The sequence below is a fragment of the Branchiostoma lanceolatum genome, chromosome 9 (genome assembly GCF_035083965.1).
Source record: "Branchiostoma lanceolatum isolate klBraLanc5 chromosome 9, klBraLanc5.hap2, whole genome shotgun sequence".
In the NCBI taxonomy this organism is placed as follows: domain Eukaryota; kingdom Metazoa; phylum Chordata; class Leptocardii; order Amphioxiformes; family Branchiostomatidae; genus Branchiostoma; species Branchiostoma lanceolatum.
This window is the reverse complement of record NC_089730.1, coordinates 18910789-18924234: the sequence shown is the minus strand read 5'-3', so window position 1 is coordinate 18924234 and position 13446 is coordinate 18910789. Positions and strand designations below refer to the sequence as shown.

The 13446-nt window shown below is 41.7% G+C and overlaps 1 protein-coding gene across 5 annotated transcripts; it reads left to right on the top strand.

The window, feature by feature from the left end:
• Nucleotides 1–786: 786 nt before the first annotated feature.
• LOC136441611 (nose resistant to fluoxetine protein 6-like) lies at nt 787–13427 on the top strand. 5 transcript variants are annotated; one of them, XM_066437993.1, is made up of 15 exons: nt 791–1366; nt 1920–2080; nt 2732–2810; nt 3491–3590; nt 3848–4059; nt 4983–5150; nt 5506–5599; nt 6149–6250; nt 7049–7214; nt 7746–7825; nt 8240–8350; nt 8842–8965; nt 9774–9963; nt 10968–11113; nt 12201–13427. In XM_066437993.1, exons 1-15 carry the CDS (start codon nt 1042–1044, stop codon nt 12315–12317), a joined length of 2175 nt encoding a protein of 724 aa, XP_066294090.1. In that variant the 5' UTR covers nt 791–1041; the 3' UTR covers nt 12318–13427. The 5 variants fall into 5 exon arrangements, with proteins under 5 accessions (XP_066294091.1, XP_066294092.1, XP_066294093.1 ...); XM_066437995.1 differs by lacking the exons at nt 10968–11113; nt 12201–13427 and adding an exon at nt 10775–10842 and having other exon boundaries at nt 789–1366; XM_066437996.1 differs by lacking the exons at nt 10968–11113; nt 12201–13427 and adding an exon at nt 10584–10739 and having other exon boundaries at nt 789–1366.
• Nucleotides 13428–13446: the final 19 nt, after the last annotated feature.

Genomic DNA, 13446 nt, shown 5'->3' with positions numbered 1-13446 from the left:
GAAACTGATAACTTGCTTGGTAGTCTTTCAAGGTCGAAGAGATGACTGTCAGTGTTTCCAATAGCACAATGTGACATTTTTCTGTTATACGTAGAATAGCAATGTGAGGCTAGTAGTAACAGGTAATATTCATCTGAAGTATAGCCAGTAGCTATAGGGACCCATCTGAGTAATAAGGCTGTTGTATTTTTGGGGGACTGATGGACGCCATATGTTGGTGTGCGTGTGTATTATAGAACTTTTTCGAAATGTTTACTTAGATTAGAGGCTTGCTTTTGCTCCTTTTCTAAAGGCCTTTAGCACTGTGTATATGTAACCTGATATGATGATGACATCAGGGTCATGAGCTCTGTTCAGTACAGGCAATGAGAATGACTCAGCATCATGTGACTGGAGCAAACCATTACTAGGTTGTTGAAGGGGGTGTAGAAAAGCAGCACTGTCACATGTACATACAGTTGTTTATTGATTTGCCCCGTTTTTTGTGCAAATAAGCTCAGAATATGCACTGGAGGATCCTGCAGACCCCTTTTTTTGTTGGGAAGGATATTTCTCTGCACATTTCTTTAAATAGATATAACCAGTTTATATCTATTATTCGAATAACAAGATGAAGAAAATTATATTCATCAATTTTATACAACCATATCAGGTATATAACTTGAATATGCGCGATTTTGTGTGACTATAATTAGTATTAAGTTACTATTAACACTTTATCTTGTGTGAAAAGATATCCTGATACCCTACCTCCTCCTCCGATCAAAATAGAACAACCCACACTTTGAGGTCAGGAGACTCCTGACAGCAGTCTTCGAAAGCAGTCTTCGAAGTGCGGCAATGCAGTTTAGAACGATCTTGAGTCTTTTACTAGGACTAGGAAGTTAAAATTCTTCGCTTGCACAATATCTTGGACTAACCACTGGACTTGACGTGACCAGAATTTATTTCTTCATCGTCTGTTCTGTAGAGCGTTGCCCTGGTTTGACTCCCAGATCCTAATCAAGTTGACATCTGCAAGGAACAAATATTTTGGCAGCGATGTTCCCCGTCAGAGGAGCGATCTTTGCCCTCCTGTTCGTGCTCGGGGAAGCTTTATCGGACGATGTTTGGTCCCAGCAGCCGAACTTTGCCGGGGCTTTGCGCCTTCTCGATGAAACCCGCCGCTTTGAGCCGCAGAAAACGGCCGAAGCCCAGCGGCTGTGGCAGGAGGCGGCTTGGAAGGAAGCGATCGCTGCTTACAACTCCGCCAAGACATCGGAAGACACGGCAGTACCGTCTTACAACGTGTCGGCAGCTTGTAGGAACGCCACTTTCCGTTACGAAGAGGATCTGATAAGGAATGGGAAGATGTACGCCTTACAAAGTAAGCCCCCCTCCCACAAATTATGATCTCACACTCGTATCCGTCAATATATTATCACCTTCGACACGACTGATTTTCTAGTCCCTTCCGGATCAAGATTTTGTATGTAAGATATACTAGTAACGTTACACAGCTTAACCATGTATTAATGAAAATCATGTGAAATTTTCTTGTCGAAAGTGACATTTTTCCCACCTTAATGTTTATGTCGGTCTGCATGTCCTAGATATAACAGGTGTTTTGTCCCAGGTATGAGGCCAGGTGATAACAAGTGTGTGTTGGAAAGGATAGGGAAGGTGTATAGAAGCTAATGCTGTTACAAACTGTAACCACTAACTTTGAATAGACAAGTTTTCAGCCCACATCAGCTTTGTCTATTATTTTGCCAGGATGAGCAAAAAATAAACCCAAGACAAAGTATTTTTAAACTCCATCCATGTAGAAATCTACCCTCTCTTCTGTACCTCCCCCCCCCCTACCATTCTTTGCAGTCATCCAACTGTCACTGTCTAACTCTTTTTCCTTACAAAATCTCTAAAATTGTGTTTTTCAGTGTTTGATGCCGCCGGGAAGTTGCCGAGTGGTGTTATGGAGGGGAACTTTGCCTGGTGGGGCCTGTACAGCCAGTGTGCCAACGTCACAGCCAAGGGTTTCGGGGAAAACATCCCCTTTGATGCCAAGTACTGGACTGCCACCATCGGCCCAGTTTTCTCGGTCTGCTTCTTTACCCAATCATCACAACTCATAGCCATCTGTATCCTCAACAATTCAATAACCCACAAAGTAGCATACCTGTCAGTAATTTTATTCAATAAGATGCACATATTGACTTACCTGAGGGAAATGCAGAAATGTTCACGGTGGTTTTATGTTTGCGATTTTGCGGCGACCGTTTCACCCCGAACTTAAAACCACCGCAAACATGTTTGTTCAATACTGTACAGTCTGTAGCAGTAGCTATAGCAGTATGTGATCATGAGTGCGGGTATAGCACTGCTGTGAATGTAAAACCACCGCAAACACTCCATTTTCACCTTAGCGCGAAATAAAAACTATGCAAACTTAAATGCATTTACAGGTATTCCTGTTGCCAAGCAGCCTTGAGTTTTTTGATTTTTGGATAATATGTTCATTCTTGATCAATCAATCAATCGTTCGCAGGCATCAGTGTCTGATGCATGGCGGCTGCAGACATGTATAGGGCTCGCCAGGCTGGTCTGCTCTAGGCTCTCGGCATTTTTGATCCTCAACCTTTAATTCAAAAACTCCAATTACAGTCATGATTTGTTTGTGATATGCACGTTGCTTGATTGCTAGTTCAATGCATGCAATGACTACAGTGTGTATATATAAATCTGCTTACAGCCACAGCTCTATCTGCGCGTTGGTGTTTGTGTGCCTGACATCTGCAGCAGGGATGATGTGATCGAATGGTTAGATGGCAGTAAGTAATGATTCCACTGTGATCAGTGATAAAACAATTATGATTGAACGATGCTTGATGATAGTTGACTGATGATAATCAAATGTTGTATGATCATGATAATTCTGAGGCCACACAAGCTACGTTTTGCAGGTGACACCATCACTTAACCCCAAATTTTATGCATGACTGAAAAAAGATGTTCACTTGTTTGGCAAGAGGGCATGTTATGATATGCTGTTTTTCTTTACCTGATGTCTTTGCCTTTGCTAAGACTGTGATGGGTTTTGTTTGACAATTTTGTGTGCTTTTGTGTACGTTAGGCTTTGCAGGAGAAATAGTCATGGAAATCTTGGCTTAGTGTGTTTTCTGTAGATGCTGGTACTAGTAGTTGTGGAGGAATTGTAACCTCTACCAGAGGTGGCTGGAAAGAGTAGAAATTGGCCAAATTGATGGATAACATGCCAGAGGAGTTAGTCCGACATTGAGTTCAGTTGGCCAACTTCAGTTGTGCTGTAGGAGAAGATGTACATGTGATTACAGAATTGTGGTTCTACAAAGGAAGCCCGGATTAGCAAGCAAAACAATTGAGCCAGAAGTTACAACAGAGGATGGCACCCAGGCTACGGTAGTGACTGTGTTACTTGCATTGTAGATTAGAAACCCCCAATAAATGCTGACCAGAATTACTTGACCATCAGGTATCCTGATGAGGATGCTGCTGCGAGAGGGCATCACAGTCGTGGACGCAAAAAGTCTGCAAGTTTGGAACAGTCTGCCCGGGACTACATTGGCTGCCATGTGAGTATGGAAGGCAAGGTTGTAGATTTTAGTGTTGTGTGTGTACATGTGTGTGTACAGTATGTGTGCATGTTAAAGTGTGTGTGTGTGTGTGTGTGAAAGTGTGTGTGTGTGTGTGTACATGTACATGGCACTGTGTGTGTGAGTGTTATTTTGTGTGTATATGTATATACATGTTACTTGACATGTTACTCTCACACACAGACACACAGACAAATACCTTTTTTGAGACAACCTCCAAATTTCTTCATTTCCAGCTGCATTGTGAGCATCATCGTTGCCCTTATGGCTGCTGGAACTCTCTACGACATCTTCAAGCCCAACACCACATCCCCTCCAATATGGAAGGTGCATCAACCAATCAGCAGCGAGTATGCAAATGAAGCAGTCAATGAGACAACGCCGCTCATCAATGACGTCTCTGCGACGAGGCAGGCTGAGAAGGTGATAGTGTCCTCTCCTCAGGAAAGTGAGTACAAAAATGTGTCCTGTATTATGTAAATCCTAGTCCTGTTGGCGTTTTTTTACGCAGTTTCATGAATTTGATTTCTTAACCAGATCACTTTCCCTTGACTCTTTCTGCGCTGCTGTAGCATAGTTACGTCCACATTCGTTGCGCTGTGGTGTGATACGTTCAGCTGAAAATACCTCCAACCCGTACATATACAGGACCCACATAAAGCCTCAGACTGTAATGGAAAATCCATATACAGTATAATGGGGTCCTGCAGGACAAGGGTTAAAATTTAATAAAGATTCTGACCCTCTCCATCTGTACTGCAGAGACTGATTATTTGTTAACACTTGCTTGTTTATTACTTGACAGGGCTAGTGTGTCTTTAATCTTCTCCTGGCCTTCTCCATACCAACCATCGATCACGCAAAAGTGATGGTTCAGCCTTGTCAAAACAAGGCGGCAGGCGGCTATTTTCACCGCCTACTTTTAATTTTGTGCCGGCTACTTTTGTGTAGAATTTTGATAAAAAGCACAACTAAATTTTAGTTACAAAAGTTATGTTTTAAAATGCACATAAAAGTTACCCAGAATATACCAAAAACCATATTTAGGGGGTCTCAATTTACAATTTTTTTAGGGGGAGGCCCTACGGGGTGGGGGGGGGGGGGGCCGTACCTACCCCCGCGAGCGACTTCTTTGCCACTACAGGGCCCGCCTGTTACTTTTGAATATTAGCCTCCTACTCTAAAATTTTGTGACAAGGCTGTGGTTAAATCTATCTGACAGGACCAGGGTGTAAACTTCTTGACAAGACCACACAATAATGATCTTTTCTTTGTTTTGTTTATTCAACAGGACCAGAGTTTAAGCTTCTCCGGACCTTCTACATATGAACCACACAAAAGTGATCATTTGTTTGTTCATTTATTTAACAGGACCAGTGTGTAAGCTTCTCCTGGCCTTCTCAGTCCGTACCAACACCAGGAAGCTCCTGTCCACGCGGGAGTCGCCGGACAGCCTGGGCTGTCTGCACGGGATCCGCTTCCTCAGCATGACCTGGGTCATCCTGGGGCACACCTTCGCATTCATTATCGGCTATCTAGGTAAGGTGTCATGCTGTGGTTTGCTTACTGTATCTTCACTTTATCTTCACGGTAGCAAAATTTCACGGTGTAAGGAAAATGGACATTTTCACTGAACTTTAACTTCACGGTGGTGGTTTACAGAATGGATGTGTGAAGGAATCATGGTTATTTACAACAGGTTATTTCACGGTGATGATAAGTTCACACTTCACAGTACAGAGATAACCGTGAAAACCGTGAACATCAAGTTACAGTGAAAGAAACAAGAATTACAGTATTTTAGATTCATTAAGTTTAGCTGAAACTTCCAGTAGAAGGTGGACGTAGGTTTTGACACAAGTTTGTACTTTGGTCCATCAATTTTTTTCTGCAGACAATCCATTATACGGGCTGAATATCATAAAACGCTTCAGCTTCGAGCCGATCCTGAACGGATTCCTCTCCGTGGACTCCTTCTTTTTCCTCAGGTAAGAGCTGAGATATGTTATATTTTTTACTTCTGCATGTCTGGTTTAAACTTAACTTTGTATCCTTTCAGTGCTGATTTGTACTAGTAGACACATGAGTGGTTTAATGTTTGATTCTGACACTAGACTTGAATGTTTTGCAGTTCTAACATTTATTTTACTTGTCATAATATAGTGTCTTGTTTTCCTCTGCTCTGCCCTGCCCTAGATATATATACGATACTCATTTCACTGTATTGTATACTCGTAGCTGATATAACCAACATACCAGCTTCACAGGCACATGGCAGGAGGAGCTGATGGTATCACATTGATGACCTGCCACATTAAGGAGGTTTAAATCAAATTATTGAAACCTCCTTGGTTCGACTTAAACTTTTCACAGCACACTGTTCTTGGTGTCTTGGGTTCTGTCAGCTACAATTCGACCAAACAAAATGCAAAAGTGAAAAATCTGCACATAGACAACTCTATGGAAATATGGACGTTGGTATCTACAATGTAGTATATGATATATCATAAAATGTTTTTACGATCTGTTTTGTACAGTGGAGTCCTGATGGCATACCTGATGCTGCTCCAGCTGGATAAGTTCAGACGGGAGGGTCGCAGGTTCCCCTACTGGCTGCTGTACTTTCATCGCTACTGGAGGTGAGAATGGCATACAGACCTAGCAAAAATACTGTAAATGCAGAAATGTGCACGGTGGGTTTTTTTTTGCGGCGACAGTTTTACCCCAAATCTAAAACCACTGCGAACATTTATGTCTAATACTGTAGCAGTATGTGACTACAGCGTTGCCGCAAACTTAAAACCACAGCGAACACCCCATTACTGCCTTAGCTCGAAATAAAAACCATGTGGACTTGCTGCAGTACCTGCTACTGTTAGTATCCTAACCTTCCCCTCTCCCTAAACCTTTAAAACCCACCACCATCACACCTAACCAGAGCTGTCATAAAAAAAAGTAATTCTCCAAGCAGAGTTTTCGATCAGGGGGCTTTTATCGCTTAAAAATCCCGGACACTCTTAGCCCCTCAATCAAAGCCTCTGCTTGGAGAATAGTCATAGGTCTATATACAGTGTGCCTGAGTAATAGCCCTATATGCTTCTCCCCCTCCAGGTTGACTCCAGTCTATGCGTTTGTGTTGATGTTGTATGTATGGGTGTACCCTTACATCATGACTGGTCCTGCCGCCACCACCACACCCAACCAGGCCTGTCATGCATGTATATCTGTGTACAGCATGTCAGTAATATGCTGTTGCTTCTTCTGTTTTCCCCAGGTTGACTCCAGTCTATGCATTTGTGATGATGTTGTATATGTGGGTGTACCCTTACATCATGACTGGTCCTATCGCCACCACCACACCTAACCAGGCCTGTCATGCATGTATATCTGTGTACAGCATGTCAGTAATATGCTGTTGCTTCTCCTGTCTTCCCCAGGTTGACTCCAGTCTATGCGTTTGTGATGATGTTGTATATGTGGGTGTACCCTTACATTACGACCGGTCCCGCCACCACCACACAACCCGACCCTGGCTGCATCAACAACTGGTGGTACAACTTTCTCTACATCAACAACTTCTTAGACATGGTCAAAGGTACAGAGGTACGAAAAACCCGTTTATTTTTGCATTGAAACAGTTTTGTGTCGGTAGAGATCACGATTGTAGTACAATTACACTGTAGATTGCAGACCATAAAGAGAAAAGTTTGAAACCAAGTTTCAGCCGTGCAGGTCCAGCCTTCTTCATGATCATTAGAAGGTTAGAGGTGCATAGAAGAAAGTCTGGATATTCTTTTTTCAGTGTTTAGTTGTTGAATTGTTTAATTTGCTGTTTTCTTATAAATTATATACAATTTATTCTAACTCTTACATTTTCTTGTATCAATGGCTGCCCAATTATCAAAAGTCTTGTGTGGGCAGGCCAATTCAACAAGCTTGTCTTTCAAATATAACGGCAATCTGAGATGACTACTGACAGGCTTACTTTAATCATTAATGGCTTTTACCCTTTTGTATACTAAAATGCTAGTCCCTGCAGTCTATATGTAATTGTGAGAAGTGGCTCTTAGAAGTGGCTAAGTTCTCGGAGTGTGTTTTCTATGGAATCTACAATTTTAAACTTTCCTGTTTTAGTGCATGGCCTGGACCTGGTACCTGGCTAATGACATGCAGTTCTTCATCATCAGTGTGCCCATCATCTGGCTGACATTCAAGTAGGTTACCAATTAGTATGTCTGTACAGAAAGTATAGGGATTATCTTTGTATGTTATTGTGTGTCAATTAAGTGTAGTCTAATTGTATTATAGAGTTAGCTCTCATATTCATAATTGCGTCGGGTACTGTAAGACAACTGCCAAATTAAAAATCAGTGTTATTGCAGCCTTCTCAAGAAAGTCTTGAACCCTTTGATGTCTGAAGTGCACTTTATGAGCAGATGTCTTTTGTTATGTTTTAATGTGGCGATATTACGATCTGTGGGTCAAGGGAGTCTGAAATTAGAATGAAACTCAACAAATGAAGTTGAGGCATCACATTAGCTTGAGTCTAGTATGGAGACAGCAAATTTGTTTTAACAGTAGGAGCTGGACTTTGTGTTATGTTAATCCTATATCCTTCCTTTTTTTAGGTATTTTCTGGTAGGAATGATCACCCAGTCTGTTTTACTACTGGCCAGTTTTGGGACGACGATCGGCCTGGCAATACACTACAACCTGCAGCCTGCCATGTCATCGGTTGGGTAAGCACACATTCTGGTGGTCATTTTTTCCCAGTGTTTTAAGTTGAAACAGTTGTTTAGTACAGTACTGTAATGATACAAGGGAAACACAATATATATATATAATTTACTGTGTCATGATTCTGCAGTGGAGAGGTCACTACAGAGATTGCTGAACTAAAACCACAGCAAACATAGCAAAATATTTTTAGTGTGGAATACATTGTGTGCTGTACTGTATTGTTGTTACCCACAATTTGATACTATATGTGTTAAGAATAATGATAATGCACATTGACAAGTCTTTGTAGCACTGATGAAAGACAGCAGCTATCTGAAACATCTGACCATTTCCAAATTCTGTCCAGTTGCTTGAGTAACTGTTAACTTGCATAATTTGTTATTACAAATGTACTAGAATATTGTTACCCTGGTCAATATTGACCAAAGGTGGCCATGTATATATACCTGGATGTGTAACCTGTATCAACGTGATGTTCCCCTACTTTCAGACAGAACCCAGACGCCGGGAACCTGTACTACCAGAAGCCGTACTGCCGGATCGGGCCGTACCTGGTCGGCACCCTGCTGGGATATCTGCTCTACAAGACCAGGGGGCGGTTCCGCATGCACAAGGTAATTACTGTTTCAGGTCATTCCTGTATGGTGTTCTATAACCAGTAGAATGACACATGACGTAGTGCATTGCTTCTGTTCTTAATTTTGACATATATGATACATAAACATAAAGGCTTAGCTGTATGTGACCATTCCAATGCAAATACATGAAACTGAAAATACATATATTTCCTAACTGAAGCCAAGTTACTCAGACTTAAATAATCTCCTAAGACTTTGTTTTTATATTGATCTTCCAGTTCTGAATTATTGAAAAACCATCAATTAAATTGTTGTGTCCTAATTAACTGTTTTATGTTACATAGACAGTAGCATTGCTAGGCTACTGGCATCTGCATGGGTCATCTAATGGGGGTTGCACAGTGACCGGCCTTTATCTGATGCTGCATCGGACAACCGAACTAATGTACTGAAAATGCTTTGTCTTTTTTACACAGGCAATAGCGTTGCTAGGCTGGCTGGCCGCTACAGGAATCGGCATGGGTGTAATGTATGGACTGTACAACCATCTGACCAAGGGAGTGGTTCTGAGTAGGCCTGTGGCCATCATGTACCTAACTGTGCATCAAAGAACCAAACTGATGAAGAGAAAGATATTGAAAATTTGTCTTTTTTACACAGGCAATAGCGTTGCTAGGCTGGCTGGCCGCTACAGGAATCGGCATGGGTGTAATGTATGGACTGTACAACCACCTGACCGAGGGTGTGATTCTGAGTAGGCCTGTGGCCATCATGTACCTTAACTGTGCATCAAAGAACCAAACTGATGAAGAGAAAGATATTTAAGATTTGTCTCTTTTTACAGGCATTAGCGTTGCTAGGCTGGCTGGCTGCTACAGGGATCGGCATGGGTGTGGTGTATGGACTGTACGACCACCTGACTGAGGGTGTGGTTCTGAGCCGGCCTGTTGCCGTCATGTACCTAACAGTACACCGGACAGCTTGGGGAGTGGCGCTGGCTTGGGTTGTGTTCGCCTGTGTGAATGGCTATGGAGGTGAGCACAACAAGGATTTCTTTATTGTGACTAGAATATAAACAAGAATGTCAATATGCAATACATGTAGTACTAAATTATAGATACAGTAACCTGATAGATTTTTTTGAGATTTGTAATGCATGCCTACTTTTACAATCGATTGGTGAATATTTCAACACAAATTGTGCTCTGAGACTATGCTCTTGTGATAACCGCAATGGTAGTATTACAAATGGGTCTAGTATCACTGCCAGCAACTTCTTCTAGATTTCATTGACACCAGTTAATTGTGGGGAAGCAGACATTTGTAGTAAGTCCCATATTAAGCTTGATATTTACTGTTTTCACTGAAATAACATGAATCTGGAAATGATTCAACACATTCTATTTACTGCACATTTTGTGTTACTGCTGTAACTTCGAAATTTGTGCCCCAGATGTAACAAACACGATCCTGTCCTGGAAAGCATGGATCCCCCTGACGTGTTGATGCAGCCACTGGCTCATTCAACATGTCCGTACCACCAGAGTTGGTGTGACAGTGGCACTGAAGCGATGTCCACAACACAATATTAGGTCAAAAACAATGCAAAGTTTTGCACTGTACATTTCATAACTACTGTAATTTTGTGCCCCAGGTATCATAAACACGATCCTTCCTGGAAAGCGTGGATCCCATTGAGTTGGTGTGACAGTGGCACTGAGGCGATGTCCACAACACAACATTAGGTCAAAATCAATGCAAAGATTCCACACAAGCCATCAATGCTCAGAGTCAAATTCAGTTATGCACTGTACATTTCATAACTGCTGTAACTTTGTGCCCCAGGTATCATAAACACGATCCTGTCCTGGAAAGCGTGGATCCCCCTGACGTGTTGATGCAGCCACTGGCTCATTCAACATGTCCGTACCACCAGAGTTGGTGTGACAGTGGCACTGAAGCGATGTCCACAACACAACATTTGGTCCAAATCAATTTTAAGTGTACATTTCATAACTGCTGTACTTGTTTGCCCCAGGTATCATAAACACGATCCTGTCCTGGAAAGCGTGGATCCCCCTCAGTCGCCTGACGTACTGTGCCTACCTGGTGCACCCCATTGTCATCTTCATCGCCTACCTGGACCAGAGGGAGACACCTCTGCACTACTCAGACATCGAGCTGGTGGGTAAATCAACCCTTAAGCTGACAGTTTTTTTCAGCCAAGTAAAAATCGAAAATGTTTGACCCCTGACCTCCCTCACAAAACATGCAAGACAGCCGGCAGCCCTAACTCCCCTAACTTCTGGGCTTTGAGCGCTACACGCATTCAAAGCTGTTTTCTTCTGGGAAATACCCTATCCCGGTTATAACCGGGTGCAGCACACAGGGCATGTTTCTGAATCCCTGATAAAACTGGGACTGGCAGCTTATTAAGGGTTAAGCTGTAGTCACATTTGCACCGGTGTCCGTAGAGGGTCTAGCCCTGGCCAGGTATTGAAGCCACAGATTTGTCGAGGTGTTTTCGCGATTAGGTTATGGTGTCTTCTGGTCACCGGGTTGATTTTTACTGTGAGTTTAAAATGCCCCCAATTAGCCTGGTAACAGCAGGGCGTGCTGTGGGGCCACATAGAGGCAATGCCAAAAAGTGACAAAAAATAGCCTCAAAACTAGCGGACAGGGCCCTTTTGTCAGTTGTGACCATAGCTGCAAAGACTATGTGTGACAGGCTGTTCACTGTAATATAACCAGCTGCTGTCGCGCCGCGTACCTGTGAAGCTGTTGTGTTATGCCGAATGGCGGTTAAACCTGCTGTATAGATACAGATACAGACAGCTTTACTGGAGGGTACTTGTTTATGTCAGGGTAGAAATCGCGATCCGGCAGAATCAACGATTCTTACCCGGTAGAGATTCTGATACATTGTAGTGATCAGGATGCTAGGAAGGTGTTAGGGTGGTCTCCCATTTATAAATCCTTAGTCAATCCATTGATCTAGAGTGACATGAATCGAAGTTGAAAATTTCTGACTGACAGTGTGTTTTTTAGGCAAATATTCAGAAAAATTTACAGACTCTGATCAGGATCACTTCTGGTAGTTCCTTGGTTGCTATTATCTGCCACCATGCATGTCTTTGAAAGAGAAGATAACCTAACTGTTATAGTGAGATAAAAATTCAAGATAAAACTAAAATCAAGAGTTACTAGTAAGCAAATGTACTTTTTAGGTATTGCACCCATTTTCTACATGTGTCATTCTGTAATTTTCCAGATGTACTATTTCGTGGGGCACGTGGTGTTCTCCTATGCCGTGGCTTACGTGGTGAGCATGATGGCAGAGGCTCCCATGAGGCAGCTGGAGAAACTAGTGCTTAAACAAGAGAACTGAGATCATGTGGCCACTGCAGTGAGATGGGTGGGTGAGTGAGTGAGTGAGTGAGTGAGTGAGTGAGTGAGTGAGTGAGTGGGTGAGTGAGTGGGTGAGTGACTGAGTGAGTGAGTGAAGCATGAAAAATGAATGCATAAATGAATGAATGCATAAATGCCTAAATGGATGAATAAATACAAGTTTTATTTATGTGAATGGGACACTTTTATTGATGAAAAAACACTAAAAAGTGAAATTTTAGCTGAAAGGACAGATGAATGAATGAAAGAATTAATAGATGAATAAAATGTCATATATATATATGTGGGAGCTTCAGGTTTACGCTTCAAGTGTCAAACCATGGCACCTAAAAGAACCCAGTTCACTTATAGAGAAGAGTAGGGTGACCCAATGTGCTAAGTTGAAAATACATGAACTGTGGCAAGGCCACATTGCGCTACTTGCTGATTGTGTCTAAACAGCATTATGCTTTGACTCTGTGGATGAACACTTTACCTTATAACTTACATTGAAAACTACTTGATAAAGTTGATAACATATGATATGTCAAATGACAACATCGCTGTTACAATAACATTCCTTTATCTTTGTGTAAATTGTGTAGAATGTTTTTAATACTGTAATTCAACGATTCATGGTTTTAGACTTGTATAAATGGCATTCAATCCTGGCATTGGCATTGTGTGTACACTTTTATTAGTTGTAATGACTTCATGTTAATTTGTAAAGTTTGCAATCAGCACTGCTGGTGTTAGTTAAGGTTTGCTGCTATATTCAAGATAAAGTACTGTTAGGCTGCTCTGTTGTACAGTTCTTATTGTTTAAAAGCTAACCTTTTACAAAGAATTTATTTTCTTGCTGTACTTTATGTATATATGTACTTTAAGGTAACCTAAATATCACATAAAGCTGTATCTGTTGTTACAATGTTTCTACCCAACTTTTACAAAGAGCTATATTTACTTTCACTACTGTTGCCATCTTTTTTCATGTTGATGTAAACATTTCTTTGGCTTTGAAAATAACAAATGTACTTGGAAAACGTTTGTATATACCTGGTTTGCTCAAGAAAAGATTTTGAAATATATTCCTTACAAAGGTAGACCACTATTTCTTTCATGTGTTTCAA

Coding starts and splice junctions, on each gene's coding strand:
- LOC136441611 (XM_066437993.1), top strand. CDS start 1,042: ATGTTCCCCGTCAGAGGAGCGATCTTTGCCCTCCTGTTCGTGCTCGGG. Junction 6,251..7,048: donor TACTTTCATCGCTACTGGAG/GTGAGAATGGCA, acceptor TGTCTTCCCCAG/GTTGACTCCAGTCTATGCGT. Junction 8,966..9,773: donor GGCGGTTCCGCATGCACAAG/GTAATTACTGTT, acceptor CTCTTTTTACAG/GCATTAGCGTTGCTAGGCTG.